General features: G+C 38.9%; 1 protein-coding gene across 1 annotated transcript in view; it reads right to left on the reverse strand.

Moving 5' to 3' along the window:
* Positions 1–19,244, reverse strand: part of SNX2 (sorting nexin 2) — a 31,046-nt gene extending 11,802 nt beyond the window's left edge. The window contains exons 1-6 of the mRNA XM_062604456.1: positions 19,086–19,244; positions 12,535–12,652; positions 4,527–4,690; positions 2,800–2,866; positions 2,547–2,590; positions 2,311–2,452 (exon numbers count right to left, since the gene is read on the reverse strand). Coding sequence (XP_062460440.1) covers positions 2,311–2,452; positions 2,547–2,590; positions 2,800–2,866; positions 4,527–4,690; positions 12,535–12,652; positions 19,086–19,193 — 643 coding nt within the window. The 5' untranslated portion in view covers positions 19,194–19,244. The remainder of the gene's footprint in view (positions 1–2,310; positions 2,453–2,546; positions 2,591–2,799; positions 2,867–4,526; positions 4,691–12,534; positions 12,653–19,085) is intronic.
* Between the last annotated feature and the right edge of the window lie 4,791 nt (positions 19,245–24,035).

Below are 24,035 nucleotides of genomic sequence, written 5' to 3' on the forward strand. Positions count from 1 at the left end.
GGGAACAAGAAGGCATTACTTAACCTGTCACTGAAGTGTTACTTTTCCCCTTCTCTGTAACATCATGAATATAAGTCTGATTGGCATTTTTTAAGTATACTACACACTGTAATGTAAGTCTTCAAATTTATCTGTAAAATTAAGTATCAAGGATTAAAGTATTGAGGTGAGGTAATTCACATGCCTCGTATTTTACATTACATATTATTCATTAATATTTCACTGCAGGAAGCACAAAATGCTGCAGTTAAATACAAAAGATCCTTTACATTTGATAACAAGGAAAAAATTAATATGTAATAACCAATTGTCCAATGTGATTAATTCCTGGCTTGTGATATTGACAGTTATTTCCAGGTATCATGCCAAGTTTAATTCTCTGCTAATGAAAGTCTATTTAAATGCAAGTGTAAAAGCTGTTTCTGTCGCCAAAGCACTCTTCTAATTCCTCACTGGAAAGGATCCATGACTTCATAGATTATTTTCTAAATCCAGAAAACATAACTTCCCAACACATAAGCAGTGAGGCAGCTTGGTTAAATGTCCAACTCCATTTCACCACTGACTCCGTTTTATCCTGTTACTCCACAGTCAACAACTGGCCACTTGAATCTGTGGCTAAAGTCTGAAATGCCATCCCCACCCACCTGTCACCAAAATATAACTAGAGCTTAAAACTCCATGTGTTATCAACAGTATAACAGAGTGAATAGACTAAGGACTTCTGTACAATATACTGCCTAACACCAAATGTATGCTGTTCCTATTAAGACTTCAAAAATGAACACGTTTTAAACACATCATCTTACTTTCAGGTGTTGTGTTACCTCTCTTGTTTAAGATGCCTCATTTTAAATCAGCCTAGAATCTCGTCTTACATGCAAAATCAGAAGTAGATAGACTACATATTTTGTTCAGAACTTAAACTTCAATGCACAGGTAGTATTAAGTTTAAAGCAGGAATTTCATGCTCTTTGGAAAATGTCCTACAGAGTCTGTGTGTTTTCCCAACTTATCTGTAGCTTAACAAAGTCTCTATACAAGAATCTGAAGTGACAGCCAGTGCTTGTTTAGGCTGCAGTAAGTCCCATCATTTTACATGCTTCCAGGTGTATCAAATATTTATGCTGGCTTTGTTCAAGTGGTACCTCAAATCCAATCCAAGCTTTGTCTTCAGATGAATTTGTCATGCAAGTACTACATTTCCATGTAACTACACACTCTCACACGAGTTAAATGTTGTATCATCCAACAGGCACTAGAAACCTTATTACATCTTTGTAAGCCCTCTTAGCATTTGTTATTAAGCTAATTTTTGTTAAATGAAAAAAAATGATTATTAGAAACTCATACATTACTTTCAAGAACTACCAAAAATTCAGGCCAAATTTTCAGTCTCACTGAAAAATGCCATGCTTTTCCACAGAACTAAAAGCTTGATTTTTCCAAGCTTTCTGTTGCCTGCATCTACTCAGTCTGCCTATTCCTACTTATGTGAAAAGCTGCAGCTCTCATTAGCTTTACATTCAAAACTATTAGAGAAAAAAAACAAAACAAAACAAACCCTGAGTCCTGCCATTCCCCACGTATCATTGTTCTAGAGTCCAATCACTTATTTATATGAGACAGCCAAAAGACTTCAATAGGTTTTAGAGTTTTAAGTATTTAGTTATGAAAGAACCTCTACTACTTAGAGCATAAAACTGAAGTTGCTTCAATGGATCACACATGCTTCTTAGTTCAGATCTGATTCTTCAAGGCATTCACATAGACTAGCATTACTCAAAGTGTCTTCTGAATTAAGAAGAATTAAGTAGAGGTTTTAGTGTTTGTGGTGGTCAAAAGAAACAGTATTAGAGTAAAAGAAACAGTATTAGAAGTGGAGTATGTATGAAGCTCTGTATATTGCAGGCAACTGACAACAGCACAAGTTAAAAATAAACTCTCATTTAACATCTTTGTTTTGATACACTAATCAGCTCTTGAAGGGCAATGGTGAAGAATGACAGATAAGCAACAGAAGGCCACGTATTCGGACAGATGTCTTCCTTATTATCAGTGCTGGTCTGAGTTAAGAAGAGACCAGTACTTATCTTTCCAATTTAACCTGAACTTTTCTAAAATAGAGAACAAAGTACTTGATAAAGAACAACAAGGTGGTATGACGTTCAGACCACCTGATAAGCAACAAGTAATATTTGTCCAGAAAAATTATTTATTTTATAAGCCTCACACATATTAAAGTACTTAATTTTTATTACAGTACTTAAATGTCATGCTTAAATTCAACCTTACAGGAACTATACTTACCTACGATACTTTTTTCTGGAGCTGGAGGCACAATGTAACCAATATGCATGTACTTTGTTGCTAATTTGCTGTGCAAGCCAAGAAAATCACTGAATCTTCTTTTAACAGAGAATTCATTTTTGTGGAACATGGAAAGTGATGTCTTAAAAAAATAAAAATAAATTTGTTGTGAATTACTGATCCATCCACTCAGCTACGATACAAAGTTACCTGCAACTATTTGTTGCACTAGTTACCTTCGTTGTTACTCTGTAAGCCATATAAGCATTCATGCCATCACCTGTAAGAAAATTAAGATTCTTATCACAGGGCAATTTTTTTTAATCCTTCCATACACTCTTTGTTCCGAAATATACAAAAAACAGCCTTCCTTTCTGCTATTAATAACTGCCAAAAGATAACCGAATAAGAAATCACACTAAAATCTCAGAACAGTCTTCAAGGGATAAGACGGTCTACTATCTGACTTACTAGGCTCTAGGAACTTACCAACTTTCTCAGGGTCAGATACATTGATTTCTATGTCAAACAAATCTCCATTTGCTTCCTCTTCAATCTAGGAAAAAGATATGCCATATTTAACAAGGTTATGTGCTTCCATGTTATGTATGATTACAAGGATAAGAGTATAGAGGAAAGAGGAGGAAAAGTCAGTATTAATTAAAAATCCCTTCCAGGCTCACTATCAAACACTGAATGAATACAATTTCTAACACGGTTTGTCACTGCAACAGAGTTCAGGCAGTGGACTTGGCAGTGCTAGGTTTATCACTGGACTTCATTATCTTAAAGGTCTTTTCCAACCTAAACGATTCTGTGACTCTAAGACTGAAGCCTTCCTGTAAAAGCTTTTAGTATGGCAGCCTTTTCTCAGGACTTGTTGGCCTCAATATTTTAGTAAATATTTATCTTAGGAGTATGTTCATTGTATCACATACAATGCCAGGAGACACCATGATTTAAAAAAAAAAAATAAAAAAAAAAAAAAAATCACTCATTTGTAATGTTTCTATATGTCTCTAATAAAAAGACAGAAATACCTTTTTATTTAAGGTTTTCTGTAGCAGAAGAGCTTGGGAAAAGAAAAGTAACAGAAAATTTTCTGATACTTGCCCGAGATCTAACAATGCAGAGTTTCAGAGACTTTCATATAATGTAAGTTTGATAAAAATGCTCGAGGGAAGGGATGCCATCCAGAGGGACTTTGACACACTTGTGTAGTGGACCAATGCCAGCCTCACGAAGCTGAACCATGCCAAGTGCAAGGTCCTACACCTGGGTCGGAGCAATCCCAGGCACAGCTACAGGTTGGGCAAAAAAACAATTCAGATTCAGAGCAGCCCTGTGGAGAAGGACTTGGGGGTGCTGGTTGATGAGAAAATGAACATGAGCCAGCATTGTGCGCTTGCAGCCTCGAAAGCTAACTGCATCCTGGGCTGCATCAAAAGGAGCATGACCAGCAGGTCGAAGGAGGTGATCCTGCCCCTCTACTCTGCTCTCGTGAGACCTCACTTGGAGTATTCTGGACAGTTCTGGTGTCCTCAGCATAAAAAGGACATGGAACTGTGGGAACAAGTCCAGAGGAGGGCCATGAGGATGATCAGGGGACTGGAGCACCTCCCGTAACAAGACAGCTGAGAAAGTTGGGGCTGTTCAGGCTGGAGAAGAGAAGGCTGCGTGGAGACCTCATAGCAGCCTTCCAGTATCTGAAGGGGGACTATAGGGATGCTGGGGAGGGACTATTTATTAAGGACTGTAGTGACAGGACAAGGGGTAACGGGTTCAAACTTAAACAGTGGAAGTTTAGATTGGATATAAGAAATTCTTTACTGTGAGGGTGGTGAGGCACTGGAATGGGTTGCCCAGGGAAGTTGTGAATGCTTCGTCCCTGGCGGTGTGTTCAAGGCCAGGTTGGACAGAGCCTTGGGTGACATGGTTTAGTGTGCAGTGTCCCTGCCCATGGCAGGGGGGTTGGAACTTGATGATCTTAAGGTCCTTTGCAACCTTAACTATTCTATGATTCTATCTTAAGGTACTGTCATGAGTCAAATTCACACTAAGCTTTATATGCAACATAAACAGAATCGGTTTTCTTTTACATACTTCTTAGGAAAGGATGATCCCATGAGTCAACATTTAGGAACTCTAATTAAAAAAAAAAGAAAAACTTAAAAAAATAAACCAGATATTTTCAAAATTTGGAAGTTACCACATACCTCTTCTCTGGATCTGTCAAAAATCACAGGGGCTGCTACACTTTTTGACTCCATTCTGGGAGCTACTAATGTAGCAGGTGTTACAGGAGTGATTGCAGGAGTAGGTTTTGGTGAAAGTATTGGATCCCTCTCTGGACTGTCCAACGAAACTTCTTCTGTTGCTTCTAGAAAAACATTTTGAGTTAGCAAAGGTTTCCTGCAATAGCCATAGATATGCATCACAAAAATTACACACACACATAAAAAAAAAAAAATCAATGTACAAGTTTAATAAAATCAGCTGCAACTATCTTGTAACATATGTTGCCTTTTTAAAAAAAAATAATTTGCTTTAACTATATTGTTAGCTAAACAGTCTCTTAGAGAAGTCACAACTGCCAAGTAATTTATTTTTGCTTGAGATATTTTGGAAACTAATGATTTATTTATTTACCACACAAGCAGCTCTTTTTCAGTACCTGCACCAATTTTAGTTTTCAGACTTTGAACAACAGCTGATTTAGCCACATAGGCTGATAACTGAACAGACCAAGCCATTTAAATGAACTTGCACAATTGCAATACACCCCTGCCTCACAACCTGTAAAATAGAAATACTAGCAGGTGACACATTCTGACTAGTAAGACTAACTATCTTTAGTCTATCTTCAGTCTCTTGGGGGCTTAAAACAGTTCACTATAAACTGAATACTCTTCTTAGACTGTAGCAGTTCATCTATCCTTAGATAGGATGCAAATCTCTGCTCTACAAATCCCGTGTGCTTTACTCCACTACCTGGACTTGACCACTGGCAAACTACACACTTCCTGGATACACAGAAGTTCCCGTTCTAGTTCAAATAAGTAATGCTGTGGTTCTTGCCAAATGTGCATTTTCAAGAATTGTAGTTCCTTAAAAGATAACACTGACCACAGAATTTGATACCAAAATTGACTTTCCAACAGATCTCAAGTTTTGTTAACAAATGAGACTTCCTGTGGCAAGTATTTTACCAAGCAGGTAAAAAGGCACTAAAAGAGATCCTCTCCAAATTGCAGAGTTACCAAACATGTTTACTATGCAATTTGCAAAAGACCTGTGCAACTTCTGCCTATATGAACCACTTAATTTTCAAAAGAAAATACACTGTCTTTCATCCAAACTTTTTAAAGCCTGGCACATGCAATGGATGTAATTTAATCCTTATTAAGAAAAGTGGAGACCTACTTTAAAATTTGTGAAATAGTTAGTGTACAAAACCAAACCACCACAGCCAAAAACCAAAAAAAAAAAAAACCCCAAACAACTAAACCAACCCCCCCGCCTTTTTTTTTTTTAATATGTATTATCTGTATTTCAGTTTGTGTCCATTGCCTCTTGGCCTGTCAGTGGGTGCTACTGAGAAGACTGGTTCTGTCTTCTCCATTCCCTCCCATCAGGTATTTATACATTGCTGGATTCCCCACATAGCCTGCTCTTCTCCAAGATGCACAGCCACAGCTATCTCAGTTTCTACTCATATATTATAAACTTCATGTCCTTAATCATCTTCATGGCCCTGCACTGGACTCCTTCTGGTTTGTCCATGTCTCTCTTGCAGACAGAGGTAGCCCAGACCTGCACTTGGCACTCCAGATCTGGCCTCATCACATGAGGGGCTCAGCAGAAGGAAATGATCACTCCCCTCAATCTGCTGGCAGTGGTCTTCCTAATTTCAAATACACAGAATCATAGCATGGTTTGGGTTGGACACCTTTCACTAGACTGGGTTGCTCCAAGCCCAGTACAACCTTGCCTTGAACACTGCCAGGGATGGAGCAGCCACAGCTTCTCTGGGCAACCTGTGCTAGTGTCTCACTGCTCTCAGACTTCCATAGTTACAGATTTCAAACTAGCCTTCAAAGCAAGCACCTTTTCATCTTCTCCATTTTTAATATGAATAAAAGATTATCTAAAAGCTTTCTTTGAAAAGATTTATTTTCTTATTATTCCTTTATTCTGACTGCTAAGTTTTCCGAAGAATCCTACTGGTGCTTCCTGCCCTCAAATGCCACAGGAAGGATACTGCATCTTAAACCAAAAAAACAACCTTAATTCAAAACCTCAGATCAGGTGGGAAGTCATGCTGAGGCAACTGGGGAAAAAAAATAAAAATAAAAATCTGTCAGACTGGTAGAAGAACAACATTTAAATACAGAAAAGAGGTAGGCCTCTCTATTTGGCTAAGAGCACTCCACATATATGTTTTGTATTATACAAATGACTATCTCATGGAAACATTTATCAAGAAAAAAGTTATGTATAGCATAGTAACATAGTATGTTATATACATAAAAAAGTAATTAAAAAATATAAAATAAGGCAATTCCACCTCAATTCTTCCTTTTTCTATCACCAGCTATATTCCAGCATGTGTGTTTGGGAAACAAACCATTAATCATCACTAAGTACTTTCTCTGTATCTTCAAATTTTAGACAGGCTTATAAAACAAGTAATGAAATGATTCAAAGCAGACAGATTTCTCCCTTTCATCAGCTGAGAAAGCATTCTTGCTACTGTAAAAGCAGGACTTCATGAAAAAGTGTCTGAATTCAACATAACAAACCAACACTGCTATCAGATGAAACACAAGCACATTCCATCCCAGCACTCTTTTTCAGACTTGTATCCACAGTCATCAATATCATGAATTGATCTAGGTTGTGTGTAACATGAATTCCAGACAGGATTAGCCCCCTGCTACTGTTCAGCATAGTTGAAGCTATCTGCTAAGCTGTGCATTATTTCTATAAAAGAAAAAGCAGCAAGAACAAGCAGTTGGAAAGGCAAGGAGGTTTCCTTTCAGCAAGACCAGTGACATTAGACTCCATCCACGCCAGTATTTTTAAAGCTGTGCAACCTCAGCTTAGTTGGGCAAGAGCAAATTCTTGAAGGTGCTGCCTACTAACCCTTCTTTTCTATTTTCCTGGAAGAACTTAACAGAGAAAATAGTATCTACTTGAAAGCAGAAAGATTTCTAAGGAAGAGAGAGGAGAATTTATGCCACCCTCCCTCCTGTTACCTCTCCCCTCAAGTCAGCATGCATCCCAGGCATTATGTAAATCTAGAAGAATGAAATGTAAAAGATAGTGGAAGGGGGTGATGGAACAGAGCAGGACAGACACAAGGACGATGTACTTCTTGTTTTAAACCAAAGCATTAAAATATTCTGAAGGGAAAAGAAGCATTAGCCTCACACAATAACAGCAAGGCTCTTACACTTTCTAGCTTTTGTTTTTCCCCTCAGAAAAGCAGTCTTTGAGGAGTACATAAGCTGAAGATCTGTTCTCCAATAAAAAGATTTGTTATGATGAACTCTGGCATTTGTGTCTCTTACACACATTCTTTCACTTTGAGAAATCAGATAACATAGCTAGACATAAAAGTTTCACTGAATTTTTTTCTCTGTTTTCTGTGGTTTTTCCTTTTTTGATTGCTTGTTTGTTTTTCATGGCAAGATGAATTTGGTAGGCTTCAGAGTAGAAGACATGGTACTTTCAGAAACATTTACTTCATTTATTCTTTCTAGTTTTCCCCTGAAAACTTAAGTTGTGGTCTCATGGTTGGTTTTGTTCTGTTTTTAAATATTCTGTATTACTATTTGCATGAGAAATGAAATCTAGATGTCTTGCTTTCTGGAGAAGTTCTCAAAAACATAAGCTCTTTTTGCACAATGAGAGGCCAATGGCTCCATCCAGCTTCTAAGAGGAACACATTGAGATCCAACACTCACATCACTTATGGCAGTTACAGGCACATATTAACCACATCCAACAATCTAATGCTTTAAGACTTCTACACATAAATACCTACTTTATAATCCATAAACAGCCATCTGTCACGGATCATAGTCCATGACCCTTACTATTATACTAGGAGTACTAAGGATAATATTAATTGGAGCAGAAATAGTTTTAACAGAACAGTCAGCCACTAATCTTCTTTCTTCTAACTTCTAGATGTAGATTCACATGCTTTTGTGCATTTGTTCCTTGCAGAAGAGGCGTAGAACTGAAAAACTAGCATCTGCACTGAATTCTTCTGATCAGACACACCACATGGCAACAGCCTGAGAGGCAACAACAGCCTGAGAGGCAACAACAGCCTGAGAGGCAACAACAGCCTGAGAGGCAACAACAGCCTGAGAGGCAACAACAGCCTGAGAGGCAACAACAGCCTGAGAGGCAACAACAGCCAGAAATTTGTCTTACCTGGTCCCCAAAATTAGCACCACCTTTTCTATATTAACTCCCTGAAAAAAGGCTTAAGACAAACCTATCACGACCTGAAGAAAAACAAAAACTAAATAAACACCAAATATCACCCCAACCCCCCAGTGCACTGTCTTTCCATCAGGACACAGTAGCTGGATATCTACACAAAATAAGCTATTCCAAACATTTATCAGAGCTGAAAAAACCCAACCAAAAAAACCCACAAAACCCAAACAAACAACAAAAGAACAGTAAAAGTAATCTTTCACCAGACTAGGGCAGAAAAAAAAAAATTTAATTTGCCATTTTTCCAAAAACAGTGGCAGAGCACTGGAACAACTTCACAGACCTGCTCGTTACCTGTGAGCACTAAAGGCAGAAGGCATAGACAGCTACATCCTGTTCAGGCCATCCACCGCACATTTCTGCAGCTATTAACAGAACTTCAGGCCAACATTTTGGAAGACAGCCAGGTTTTAAGACACACCCTAAAGCTCCTGAACTTACTCTTAATACTATACTCTTAATACTACTCCATTTAGAGCACTGACCATTATGGTTTCCGCATGTTAGAGCTAGGTAAGCTAACATAATTATTTTTTTTGCCAAATAACACACTGACTTTTATTCTAAGGATGACAGTGTTTAAGCAGGTTTGGCAAGACAGTTTGCTTTTTTACAGAACTATGAACCACAATACTAATAAATACAGCAGCAAAATTTACTGGTCTCCAATGACAGCTGGAAAACGCATTTTCTTCCATCTTGGAAACCCAGTTTTAATGAGTCACTTATGAGTTGCCAGAGACAAGGTAATGAGTACCTAAAACATTTTATCGCATGTACTGTTTTTTGGCTGTTGCAGAAACACAGTAGCAAAGAGGTTTTAAGTACAGTCAAAAAAGCCTAAAAAAATCCCAGGTTCTGCACTGCATTAAAACAGTAGAGGAAATCATATAATTTGTTCTCCGTCATCTCCTTTTCTCTTAGGTTGCATTATCTGATGGAGTAATGAAAAAGATTTATCAAGCCTACAATAGCTACAGACACATGCTATCACATTTTTTACAAATAAGTCTGCAAAACTAGAATTGTTTATGCCCCCAAAGCATTAGAATCTCTCCTTTCAGAGTAACTCCTTTTCAATCCTATAGAATTTCTTTACCCCCATTTTACAGTGTCTAATAATTCAATGAAGAAGCAACGTAAGTTAGAAAGCTGTGGAATATCATTCTCTTTCTCTCCAGTTAACCAGTCTTATAAGCTGTGCCAAGATAGGTTTCTTGGAATTTCAGCATGTTGAAGGAAAAAACTCAATCACACTCCCTTGTAAATTAAGTCCTGCTCTCATAGAGAGCCAAGGTTATGCAATCATGCTGGAAGCAAGAAAATAGATACCTTATGCTGCCTTCTCATATTGTTTCTATTCACTGCAAATCACTATCACAAAGTTGTATCAGATGGATTAACATCATTGTTTAGCAAAACAGTCCTAAGAAGGAAAAGAACAGTTATACTTGTAAGTGCAGAGCAATATTGGTTTTGAGAACACCTATGCTGACAGCGATACAAAGACAGAAGTCCATCACTAGGGTAACAACTGTATTGCATAAACTTCCAGCTTAGAACAGTATCCTATGAAAGATGTCATACTCTGTCTTAGGCTCCATAAATCACTCTTGTTTCTTTCCTCTAGTTCAGACTTTGCACTAGCCTCAGTCTGCATATAAACTGACCTTTTAAGGACTGGTTTTACTTGTGTTAGACATGAAGTATGTTAGATTATTTCAGTTCAGTGCTGCATGCATTTAAGAGAATGTCTTTCATAGCAAAACTCAAACTCAAGAAATCAGTCCTGCATGCTATCCTCATAGCATTCATTTCAGTTGAATTGGTCTAGCTGCTAACATTTGTTCCTTCTCTCTGGTTCCCCTCAATATTTACTCCAGCTACTTTTTTTTTAAATATTATCCAAAGGAGAACAGGCTTTCCTAAAATACTCATTCCAGATGGCTCTGTGGTTGTAAAAAGCTGGGTTTATATACTGAAGCTAAATAACCAAATTACTAGTACTAGAAAGCTTCATCGCTAAAGCACTGCTGGTCTTCATCAGATCAGGTAATATAAATACAAAAGAAGTAAGATTAACTTTCCACTCGTTATTCTCTTTTTCTTTTAAAACACTTTCAGGGAATCAGGAAACTAGTCAATACATTCTAACAGTGTCATGAGCAAATATAAGTTCACATATATGCAAATATTTAGTAAGCTCAGCACAAAGGTAACAGACATGTGTATACATGTATCCATACAAAATATCCCAGAACTAAAGGCTAACAACTTTCTTTTCAAACTACTACATTAGGGAATCAGTGAAGATGAGATGAGGACTGTTTTCAAAATAGACTACCAACTGACTCAGTATGTAGTAATAGGAAAAATGTTAGTATTGAGAAGAAAGCATTCAGAACCATCTTTGGATGTACATAATACACTCCAAATATTACACTTTGTTTCTTCAATAGTTAATGCTCCCACAACTATTAACTGACAGCAACCATAATCCATGTTAGGACAGTCAAGAAACACCACCAGAGTAGTGACGGATGAATGAAGCATTGGAAATGTGTTGTCTATTCACTGATTATTTATCAGAACTTTCACACACCTTTCTCCAAAACATGCAGGACTGTCAAGTATCAGAGACATACAGTGAAATAATAGGATTGGTCCCATATGCCAGTTCATTATCTTTTCACTGTAACAACAGTCTTAAGAAGAAGGAAATACCCTCCAACTTCCAATATGACATGAACTATCCTTCTTTATAACTGTAAAAAAGACTGGGACAGCTTTTGTATCATTATTAAGTAGAAAAAAATGGATGTGACTTCAATCCTTTTTACACACAGATCTGAATAATGTTAATTACATAAATACTACTGTCAGCAGAACATGTTACTAACCAGCTAACACTGCCACACTCTGCACTGACAGCTGATACCACTGAGAAACTTGTATTTCATAAACTTAACTAACATTACTGAGTACCAAAAAAAAAAAACCCTGTACATCACTGTCTCAAACCGTTAAAAGGTTTTAACCCTCTGCTGTGGTTTAAGCCCAATCTCAGCACCACTCAGCTGCTTGCTCACTCCCCCCACTTCTTTCCCCCCTGCTCCCAGTGGGATAGGGACAAGAATCTAAAGAATGTAAACTCCATGGATTGAGGTAAGAATAGTCCAGTAATTAAAGTATAATAAAAAACTACTACTACTACTGATAAGGGAAATAACAAGGGGAGAGAATATAAAACTAAAAAGGGAATGGGAAAAAAAAACAAGAAACAGCAGTGATGCACAGTACAATTGCTCACCACCTGCTAGCTGACACCCAGCCTGACCTGAGCTGGGTAACTCCCCCCAGTTTATATACTGGGCATGATGTGCTGTGGTATGGGATACCCCTTTGGCTAGTTTGGGTCAGATGTCCTGTCTCTGCTCCCTCCTGGGTTCTTGTGCCCCTCCTCATGGCAGAGCATGAGGCTGAAAAGTCCTTGATCGAGGTAAGCATTACTTAGCAACAACTAAAACATCACAGTGTTATCAGCACTGTTCTCAGACTAAACCCAAAACACAACCCTGCACCAGCTGCTAGGAAGGAGAAAAATAACTGTTAGAGCTGAAACCAGGACACCCTCCTTCCCAGGAAATTACGTTTCTTTCAGTCCAAGAGCAAAAGATTTATACAGACACATCAGAAAAAAGGAATTACCAGCAAAGAGGTCTTCTCTGCCATCATCTAGCATCATTTCTGCCGGCTTTGGACCATTGGAGTTTGTGCTGAGGTCTTCTGCAGGAAGATTTGCTGGCTCTGGTGATAAAGGACTTGACTAAAAAAAAAAAAAAGAAATGAAATGGAAATGGAAATGAAAAATTGAAATAGTAAACAGAGAGCAGTTGCCATGTGTCAGTATGTAAGAATTACTGCAACAAGCATTCTTCCATTGCAAAGAAACAAGGCAAGATGTACCAAAAGGAAACCCTGGCAGCTATTTCCATTTCCTACTCCTAGCATGGTAACAATGAACAAAAGATGAGCTAGTCAACAGCTCTTTATTTATCAGAGAGAAAAAAAGTCACCCACTTCCTCAGGTTTAATTAACATGAAACAAAAGCTGCTACAGAAATATCTACAATAAGTTTATTAGTATTGCTCAACATAATTTGATTAAGTTCCTTTTGGAAAGGCCTGGATTTAAATCTGGATTTGTACAGAGAAAAAGAACAATAATAAAAAAAAGTCTCCAAGTGCTTTATACCAGTTTCTCAGAGGTAAAAAGAATGCATTAATGCCATCCAAACAATTCAAACCTGCTTGTGGCCGTAAGAAATTTTGAAGCTTTGCAACAGGTTGAATTTGGGGATTACTGCCACAGCGGGTCACATTGTACTGTACAAGGAAGCCATACAGTTCTTTTAATTCACTGAAGACTAGAACTTACTCTGTGAAAAACAGAAATACTTGAAGAAACTCAGGAAAATTAAAGCAATACTGAAGCTGGGCTACCAAAAGTATAGCTTATTCACACACCAAACTGAAGATCAGTGCTTCAGTTACAAAAACCTTGTCAAATAGCTATCAACTATGTTTACTGCCATAGTATTAGAAAACTTGCAAAACCAACTTCTGCAACTTCACCCAAGATGGCTAGCCAAGGAGTCTTCAACCACAGCATATTTACTCATGAATGCATACATGTCCTGTGTTCAGCTGAACCCAGGACAATGCACTTCAAAGGAGCAAGTGTAAATTGTGCCACTGCTTGCTTTCTAGATTTTGCATTAAGTTGTCATAATTTAAGTTCAGAATCAGGATTTAAAACGGATAGTAAACACTTCAGGCTATACTTCAACAAATGCCACAGACTACAAAAGATTTTTAAAAGCCTGAAAGATACTGAAAAGCCACTGAAAAAGTCTGTCCAGATTGTACTTTCATAAACATAGCAGAGAAAACAGTTTTAAAGGAGAGGCATTCCTCATAGCTAGCTCTCTAAGAAAAGTGTACATCCCGACATGGAGTATTGCACTGCTGGTTTACTTCAAGCAGCACAGAGGAACATTGTCCCCCACATACGTCCAGACCTCATTCACCTGAAGTTCTATTACCAAAGAAGTAAGCAAGAAACAGTAAAAACCCTGCCAGACAAATTCAGATGCAGTACAAAATAGTTTTTCAGAGGACATATGAAATCAAGGCTCTCGCAACCTAGAGGTGTTAACTCAAGGGGTTTTTTTTTGCTGAAAATAGAAGGAAGATGAAAGCAAACACCACAATGCCAAAAAAAATTTACATTCCTCTAAACCACCTTATGGTAGCAATACAGAAGAGGTTATATCCCCTTCCCTTTGCCAAAAGTTGCTACTTTCTGAAAAGCCCACATACAGTGTGGGGCAACCAGTAAATAAACTGCAGTGATGAGCAATGAAAGACACAGTCCCTCAAACTGCTTGTTGGATTCTGCTCTAGCCTGCAAAGAAAGTCAAAGCAGAAACACTTGGGAACTGTATGTAGTACAGTTCGACCTTACCCCACTTTTGCTCTTTTATTTCATGAAATACAGCTAAAGTGGTATTAAAGTGGCTGTCAGGAGAGTTAGTAGCACAATGAAAGTCTGAGTATCAGGGAGATGAGATGACAAAAAAAAAAACCTCATGGCCCAGACACACACAAGTAGCACAGCTGTTTATAAAAACAACCCACAAAATGTCAAAACATGTCCATTTCTTGAAAGGTACAGTGACTGTATAGCTGAAAGAAAGTCAGGTCAACCATCCAATAATCAAGATACCAAATGACAAGTACATTCTGGTATGCTGGACAGTCAGGATAATTATATCTTCAGAATAATGTTACTATAAAACAAGTGACTGGTGAGAGGCCTATGGGACCATTTCAATTTGAAATAGCAGTAACAAGCTGGTTTATCCTCTTTTCTTGTGCACTACAGTCAGTGGCAATAACCAAGTATTTTATAGCTTTGACTTATGAAGTAACAAGAATGAATTCTCACATTTTCTGTCGGCTAAAATTATAGCCCTACATGTTTGGACATCCCCCCTTCGATGAATTAGCAAGGTCCCCCCCAAACCAGTTCAATTACTTGTCTGAGCTCCTCCAAGCCCCCCTGCAGTCACAACACAGTAGGTTAACAAAAGCTGAGCATCATACTATTCTAGATGCTAAAGTTAACCCAACTTACTGTCTGAAATAGTGTTACAGAAGCTCACAAATCACAGCATGGGCCAAGAGAACAGATTCAAGGGTAGGAAAGTAACACTTTCAGGAGAAAGTAAAAGGACACAAGCAACTATGCTAGAACAAATGCCTACATGCTTCTATTACAGCCTGGATTTAACACCAAGGAACAAGACATACATTTCCAGTAGAATTACATCAATTAATCTTGGATACAGACTTAGATTTCTCCAAAGGTACAGTACAGTGTCAAAGGACTTAACATTTTCCTGTCAGAAATTCCAGTGTGGTTTTTACTGCTTCTTCTATAATTGTCCCTGCTAAATTCAATAAGTATCGTTAAAGACATCTGGACTACTGTACCTATCTAATGTTTTGCCTTCTGTACAAAAGCCAAATACATACTGCAGATCTTTGACGTAAACTCATAAATTAGCAATGAGATTATATACACACCCTGTCCTAAATGACAGTCTTTGACAGACTACTACATCTGCTGCTTCCTGATCACTTTCAAGGGCCTTAACATATTTTCTTTACAAAAACAAACAAAAAAAAACCAAAATAACAAAAACCAACAAGCCAAAACCAAACAAACCAACAAAACAAAATGAAACAAATAATAATACCCAAACACCCCTCCCCCACCCAAACAGAAACAGGAACATAAATACCAGTTGAAATGTGTATGTGGCAGCTTAGCTACATATTCACATGGCACCTGCTTTACAAAAGACAGTGATAGGCAGAGTGAGTGAGAAGTTTAGGGGAAATGAAGAAGGAACAGATAAACAAGGAAGGTGGCAAGGAAACAAACCAGGGCAAAGAGGAAGAAGGGGAAGGAAATGATGAAATGAGACTAGAACAAATCATCTAATTTTTCAGAAAACCTTAACAAACACTTTTTTAATATATGTCGCCAAAGTGACTTTCATACAGCTGTTCGTAGGCTTTCCTAATAGTGGCACAGGACAAAGAAAACAAATTAATAATTTGTGGATTACAAACTTGTAACAGGATTGCTCTTCTCACAATGCACAGTTAACTTACAGGACTTCCTGTCGTGCATATCATTGACATGGATTTTTGTTTTGGTTTGTTCTAAACAAAACAAAAAAAACCCATGCACTTGAAAATTTAGCAAGTAGGTAAGTCCATGGAAAATTATTAATACTGTAATGTTACCTAGGGCTCAGGAAGTCGTTGAGCTACAAAACCTGTGAGCTGGGAGAACACTGCAGGTGACTACCAGCACATACATATAACGAACAGCAATAATCTTCAAACGGCATCCACCATTGCATATCATTGTAAATGCAGTCTGGCTGTTACCATTGATGAAAGCACCTCTGGCGCTAAAGGGAGACCAGATGGTGATCATGGATTTAATGGAGGCAGTCCTCTAGACATTACTTATGGTTGGCACAATGAGAACTTAGTAATTATTCTAATACACTGGATCACTGTGGATATCCAATGAGGAAAAGAACACCCCACCATCCCGGACAAGCTGCTCAGCCAGGTGCTCAAAGTCCATAGATGCACTGTGTTCACAGAAAAGGAAGCATTTTCATCCTCTGTCAGCCAGCAAGTCTTCAAGTCCTAGAATGTGTTCCCACTGCACCCCAGAAATGCCAGGTACTACAGCTCAGAGTGACCTTTGAATGTTTTACATTTCACAATTAAGAGGATTTAATTCAAGACATAACTTCTAGTATATGTGCACAAGAAAGTTAAAACTCCAGCTTCTTTTTCTTCACAACAGAGAATTCAATTTGAAATATACAATATTCTCCGTCTGCTGATACAGATAAGCTACTAAAGTCAGCAAGCCTTCCCATATTTAAATATTACATGTTTATTACATGTTTGTCATTTATAAGAGAATCAGATTTATATTTTGTCAAAAGAAAGTTAAGATGAATTAGCACGTGCTTTCTAACACTGACAACAATGGAAGCTATTACTGCTTCTCCACTGCACAATGAAACCATATCAGAAAGAAGCAGCACACCTTTTGTGAGCTGCAAAGAGAATGAAAGCAATGAAATTAATCATGCAAAAATCAAATGGGCAGCTCCAACATAAACCAGTTGTGAACCCTTTCGAAGTACCGCAGTCGTCATGAACACTGGCTTTGGACCTCATTGTCCCTTGCCATGCTCTGGTATCAGCAAACTACTAGTGATCAACTACTTAAAGCATGATGCCATTCTGTTGTTTCTACAGAACTTCCATTTTCAGTTAGAAACAGCAATTTCATGAATATTTATAGGAATAAAACAACACTCAAGACAGAAGTTTAATTAGGCCCAACGCATAAGATAATAATTATATGCATTCAAGCTGGTGAGTAGTTCAATTTTCATGATCTCGTCCTCACAACTTTGCAGGAAAATCACAGGATTATGGCTCTTCCCCAAACGTAGCTGATTAGACCTCAGAAAAGGCTTTACTGACAAAGCTTTTCAAAGCTTCTCTTTAAGTGAAGAGGCTTCCTCTTTCTACTTAGCTACTTTCTTCTAAACAGACTGTGTAGAAAAACAAAGCAGCACAATAAAAACATCAGCCAAACTACCCAGTACAAAGTGCATTCCTTGGACAGTTTTTGCAATTAGAGGAATTTTCAGTAATTCTTTTTAATCATTAATATGAGGACTTCTCATTGTAACTGTGATTTGGACACTAAATCTACTTTATATCTTGCAGCTTTAATTCTTGACCATATCAGTAAAGACATTATTTACATTACACTGCAGTCCTTCTTAGCACAGAGAATAAGACTCCAGTAATATACACTGTATCACAGAGAGATGAAGAGAAGCCTGTTGATACAATTCTTTCCAACTGTAGTTCACATCATTTGCTATTCCTTCACAGCATTTTCCCACAGATCTTTTTCTATTAATAAACATACTATGCATCTGTAAAAATAAATAAATAAATAGACTTGAGGGAAGGCAAGTTCATGAGGTGCTTTGTATACTGACCTTTTTTGTTAAGGACAGGCAATAGCCAGAGTAAAATAAAGAAACACACATTGATCCTATTACTGTTAAGGTCAGGGACAGGAAACTCTTCAGGAAAAGAATCACAGGAATAATTTTCTTTTTAAATGGCCAACTACATACGCAAAGGACCAAGTTCTTCCAGAAGATACTAGCAAAACACACAGATGAAACATGACCACCACAACTCAGCAGGAAAAGCTCCCACTATCATGAATGAACACATAAGCACTTTCCAGAAGTTGGACATATTTACACATTTATTTTTTTTTCCTGGGGTTTCTGTTCTGAAGACCTGACATGGAAAGTGAGTGCGGTTTAGAGATGTATTCACCACAAACTTTCAAGTCTTCCAAACCCTGACTTCTCTGAACAACCGCAGGTTTCACACCGCCTGTCGTGCTGCTTCCTGCCTTCAGTACCCGCAGCGGCAGCTCCCGCCCCCAGGGTCCCCGGAGGGTGCGCACTGACCCCAGGGCCGGGCACTACCAGCGGCATCAGGCTTAGATAGGAATAAGTTTCTACCAGTCTCTGCGAACTGGAAGGAGGTGAAGCTTTGGGAAGAAGCGAAAGAAAAAAAACTGGGTGTTATTAATCCACGTAAAAGGGAGGTATGGAGAACGACAACACAGGGGTGCGGGAAACACGGCCCAGCGAAACTGGCGTCCTGGGAAGAGTTAAGGTGGAAATATTTATTTATCTATCTTGTGCTACCCACCCCACTTCGGCAAGACAAGAAGGGGGAGATACAAGGGAAAGCGGCGACCTGTCACCGCAGTAGTCGGAGAACGAGGTTTCAGTTTCTTTGGCAGGCGAAGTCGGGAGGGAATCACCGAGCCACCGCAAGGCCGAGGCCCCTCGCCCGCCGTGAGGGAAACGCCGAGGAACCGCCGCTCCCGCAACAGCGGCAGGCGGAGGGGCCGCAAAAGGGGGCCCGGCCGATAAGGGCCCGAGACCAGGTGGTCAGGAGCTCGGCACCGGAGGCCTGGCGGGGAGCAGAGGAGGGGAGGGCCCGAGCGCAGAGCTGAGTGCCCGCGGTGTCGGGCGGACTCTCACCTCCAGGGTGGACACGGTGCTGGTGAAGAGATCCTCGCCGTCTTCCAGCTCCTCCGGGTCGGCGGCCCGCACCTCCCCCAGCGGCGGGGGCTCCCTCTCAGCCGCCATCTTACTCTCCAGTCCGCGGCCCCTGCTCTCACGTGACGGCCGGACCGCCCCTCCGTACACGTGACTGGGGCCGGGGAGCGGCGGCGGCAGGGCTGTGTTGGGTATTAGGGTCATAGGTGGTCAGTACAGCCAGTACGGTGGGGCTAGCTCTCCCACCACCGCTGCCTACCACGCCTTGGAGGAACGTGGAGGAGTTTTACCTCTGTTCATGTCAGTTATTAAATTAAGAACGGGTTTTCTGGGAGGAAACGCTGCTCACTGCAATGTTTGAAGTGAAATACTCCCTAGGGATGGGCGTTAGAAGTATTAAGCCCTACTCTTGCAGGGCAGTCTGGTCGGGTGCAGTCATATTCACAACCACTAAAGTAACATGTGCAAATAAAGCATTTGCAGACTCATTCCCTACGTTACTGTTTCCGGATTGATTTTCTTCCCTTCCTGCATTTGTAAACTAGCTCATAAACGATACCAATTCTTCCAAAATGTTAAGCTCTAATGCCTTAGAAAAGAGGTCAGATGTCAGGTGTCCCTATAGTAAGCATTAACTAGGGTACTTAACACCTGGTTTGAGCTGCTACTGCTGTTTCTGCAACATTGAAACAAGTTTCCAAAAGTTTCTTGTTTTCCCTATTGATAAAGTTAAGGTTTAAAGTTAAGGAATACTCAGCGTGTTCTTGCTTTGTGAGGACTTTGTTAATGTTTGTTGGGTTGAAGTTAATTTCTAAACCGTTTCCAATGGAGACAGTGCTCTTCAGGCAGGAAGACTAAGCCTGCTTCTACAGGCTGTGACCTATCTGGGGCAAGGGTGGCAACTCTCTAGTGATTGCAGAGTGCAGAGTAAAGACTAAATGGAAAGAATAGTCTTATTTAAGTGTCTTCCCAATCACATCATGAGAAAGTTATAAATATGTAAACAGAAATACATGTTATCTTGGAAACGTGTAGGTGCCATGCAGAATTTATCTGTACTGCTCAAGTTTGAGATGTCAGAAATTGTGGAGAGCTCTGTGTTTGGAGAATTGGAGTGCTGATCCCTGGTTACATCTGATGACATTTTATGAGGACATTTTATTTACAAGTGTTCTGAGTAAATCTCCTGTTCAGGAGAGCTAAGTTTTCACTGACACTCAGGAACTCCAGGTTTCCAATCACAAATGAAAAAGCAGTTATCAGATAGAGGAGATTTGTGAATAGAAGTTCCCAGAAAAGTGACAATATCTCTTCTTAGACATATCTTAGACAATATCTTCTTCTCTTACCTTCTTAGACAATATCTTCTTCTTAGAAGTAGATGAAAAATGAACAACCAAGCTTTCCTGTTTTCCTCAGGTCAGGAAAAATTTACTGCTACTCTAGTAAAAGATGTATTTTGAGACCAACATAGCTACAGTATCAATGTTACTTAGAAGATGTAGTAACTTCGTTGTCATTTACCAGGTTGGAATACATTTTGGGGTTTCATCGGAATGGGAGATTCTCCAGCATATCCATGTTTTCCTTTCCAGTACAAGAGTGGTAGTGGCTCCTAGGTTGTTTGCAGTGACTGTGACATGAAATGTACCCTATTCACATTTTTACACTATTCCTAAACTGATCCCATTGCTGTTCAGTAGATCCCTAAATAACATTCAGAGGTCTTTTTAAGATCTAAAAATACAGAGTAAAAAAAAAAAATTTAAAAATATCTGTTCAAAATATGCAAACATTTTTTATCCGTAAGTGCAGTTCTCTGGTATCTACATTTTTGTGGATGGCACTATTATTGCATCCTTATTGCCTTTCCCATTTCATGTGCTATCCCTGTTCTCCTATGCTGTTCCTGGCAGCTTTTCAAATAATAGGTATGTGCACACTGTATCTAGAAAATATGATTCAATCACATCAGTAATAGTTCTGTGTCTTTTGACATTATATGTTATGATATTTCACAATAATTTTATTTGCTGTGATTAAAAAGATCATATGATATGTATTAATTTTTTTAGATTTCTGGCAAGTGTGGTAATCTAGCACAGTACTTAGATGTTTAATAGTTTGCTACAAGACTGACTAGTTTACTGACTTCAACAAGATTCACGCCCATGCCTTTAATGCTCCTGTGGCTAGACTATAAATCAGCTCCCTGAAATACCTTGAAGTAGTCATCTATCACACCAGTTGAGTATGCTACAGAAGCAGAATAAAATGAAGAGCAAACAAGATGTCAGCTGTGGTTGTTTTTTTTTTGTCAGTCATTAGGGAAAGTATCTAAGTAGTTTAGCTTCTCTGGTTCAAAGCAACGTTGTATTTATAGGCTGGGTTCTTTTTTTAATTAGTTTTCCAGTGCTGCTGAGATCTGTGGCCACAGAAATCTATTGACAGATATTATTATGGCAGAGGAGACAAGGTAATGCAAAGGTAACTACAGAACCTGAATTTTTAACTAATTGAGATTTCAGTTTGAAGAAAAATGTGTATTAGTAAATCTGAGTGGAAAAAAAGTAATCCAAAATGGAGAAATCCAATCAATTGGAAAAGCATTAATGCTGCAGGAAAACTTAGGATGACTGCAAAAAGCCAATCACATATGAGAGCGTGATGTATTACTGCAAAAACCCAAAACCTCACTTTTAAGCCAAGACTCATTCCTGTCACCCTGTGGGTGTTAATATACGTGTCATTCAGCAAATACGTTAATAGCTGTCAACTCTACCTCATGCTACAAAGTCACAAACTAAGGGAGAGGTAGCTACCTATGTATCCTAGTGGAAGCTGGATACCTCTTCCTTTGCAGCCAGTAAATCCACCTCTGTAATGCTATGTGAAAAGAATATTAGGTTGCAAAGTTAACCTGAACAATAGAAACATCAGGGCTAAGTTTACATGTGGAACTTGTTTCAGGCCTCTGTGTATGTATGTGTGGTGTGCCTGCTTTAATTACCTGGCTACATGCTGTCATTCGTATAGCAGCCGCCTTCCCAAGAAGCATTGGCCACATGGTTTCAGACACTGGTTTTCCTTATTGTTTAACAGTTAGCTCTGTACTTCCTTTATTATATGCTGTTCCAACCCTACTCTGAAGACAAAAAGATTTGTTTCCTCATGAGCTTTCCTCTTGTTGTCACCAATCTGAGTGTTTCAGAGGCACAGATGAATTTCAGCTTCAGAGTATTCCTGTTGGGAGTATGTTGCCCGTTACAAAGGTAGTGAGCAGAGACTGAAAAATTAAAACCTAAATTGTTTACTAATTCGGTTGCCCAGACTGAGCCAGCTAAGATTTTTTTTGTTTGCTTGTTTTGGTTTTTTGTTGGTTTTTTTGTTGGTTTGGTTTGGTTGGTTGGTTGGTTGGTTGGTTGGTTGGTTGGGCTGTTTTTTGTTTGATTGGTTTGGTTTGGTTTTGTCTTTGTCTTTGGATTTCTTTTTTTTTTTTTTTTTTTTTTAATTAGAATAACATTTTACAGTTTCTTCACCTAGGCAGCAAACCTCAAAATGACAGTACTAGCCTTACCCACGCCAATTATTAGGGGTGTCTTTCCTTCTCTATTCTGTCCCCTCATTTACTTTTACTAGCCCTTATCAGGGTCCATACGTTCTTGATTAGCTTTGAGAGAAGTTGAGAACCCTTCAGAAATAATAATTTCTGGGTTTGGCCAACCAGCCAGCAGTTCCTCCAGGAGAATACATCTGCCACACAAAACTTTCACTGTACATCTCCTGCTTCTGTCCACGCATCTGTGTGCTCTGCAAGCCCTTCAGAGGAGATACGGAAACAAAGAAAGCCTTCTGCATAAACACTCTTGGGAGTTGTTATGCAGTAAAAGTTTCCTTTTATCATGCAGAAACAGGTTTCACTGGTATGTATTTATTTATTGTCAATTTTAAATATCTTTTAAAAGGAACACTACAGTATTAGACTCTCATTTCTGTATTTCAGGCTACAGAGATGGTGAAACACTGAAATAGTTACAGGAAGTTATTTGGATATGAGCAATATGCCATGTGCTACTTTGCTTGGATATATCTCTGTCCACCATTCCAGAAGAAATCAAATTAGATGCAAAATGAAGATGACAAAGTTCTAAGCAATGTGAATCAAGGTTTTGTAATAAAATATGTCAGATTTTTGTAATTTCTTACATGTTTCAGACTTCAATGACTCTTAGTATTGTATAAGGTAATAGCCACTGGAATAAACTCAAGACTGAGAAGTGTTCCTGCAGTACCCCTCACTGGGGAGACAAATTTCTTTGCAGAGGGTGATCAGGCATTGGAACAGGCTGCCCAGGACAGTGGTTCAATCACTGTCCCTCGAAGTGTTCAAAACCTGTGTAGATGAGACCCTCAGTAACAAGGTTTTGTCTTGGCAGTCCTGGGGTAGTGGTTGGACTTGATGATGTTAAAGGTCCTTTTCAACCTAGTTGATTCTATGATTCTAACAAGCTATTTTGGAAGAAAGAGTGGTAGTAAGTTGTACAAGCTTGAAGTCTGTGCTTGTGGTTTGGATCTGCAAGGGGCCACAGGAGGTTATTTAGTCCATCTGCTGGAAGATGTTTCTCCAGCCTTTTCTTAAACATCTCCGATGAAGAAGACCCAAAACCTCTGCAAGCAAGCTGCTTTAGTGCTTTGCTATACAGCACCAGAAAAGATATTCCTCATGCTTAACAATCACTATCATGCCAGTTATACACACCCTCATGCGAAATATGACTTTGTAGAAACATGGTGCTGTTAGGGCTTGTTCAGTGTGTGATGATATTCAGAACTGATAATGGCTTCTTTTTGTATCTCTGAAGTGGTTTAGTCAGTCTTTGGAGTGAAGTCTCACATTCCCCACTGAATTTTGCCTTTTTTTTTTTTTTTGAC

This window comes from Pezoporus occidentalis, unplaced genomic scaffold, assembly GCF_034315485.1.
Source record: "Pezoporus occidentalis ecotype Australia unplaced genomic scaffold, CSIRO_AGI_Poc_V1 ctg86, whole genome shotgun sequence".
Lineage (NCBI taxonomy): Eukaryota > Metazoa > Chordata > Aves > Psittaciformes > Psittacidae > Pezoporus > Pezoporus occidentalis.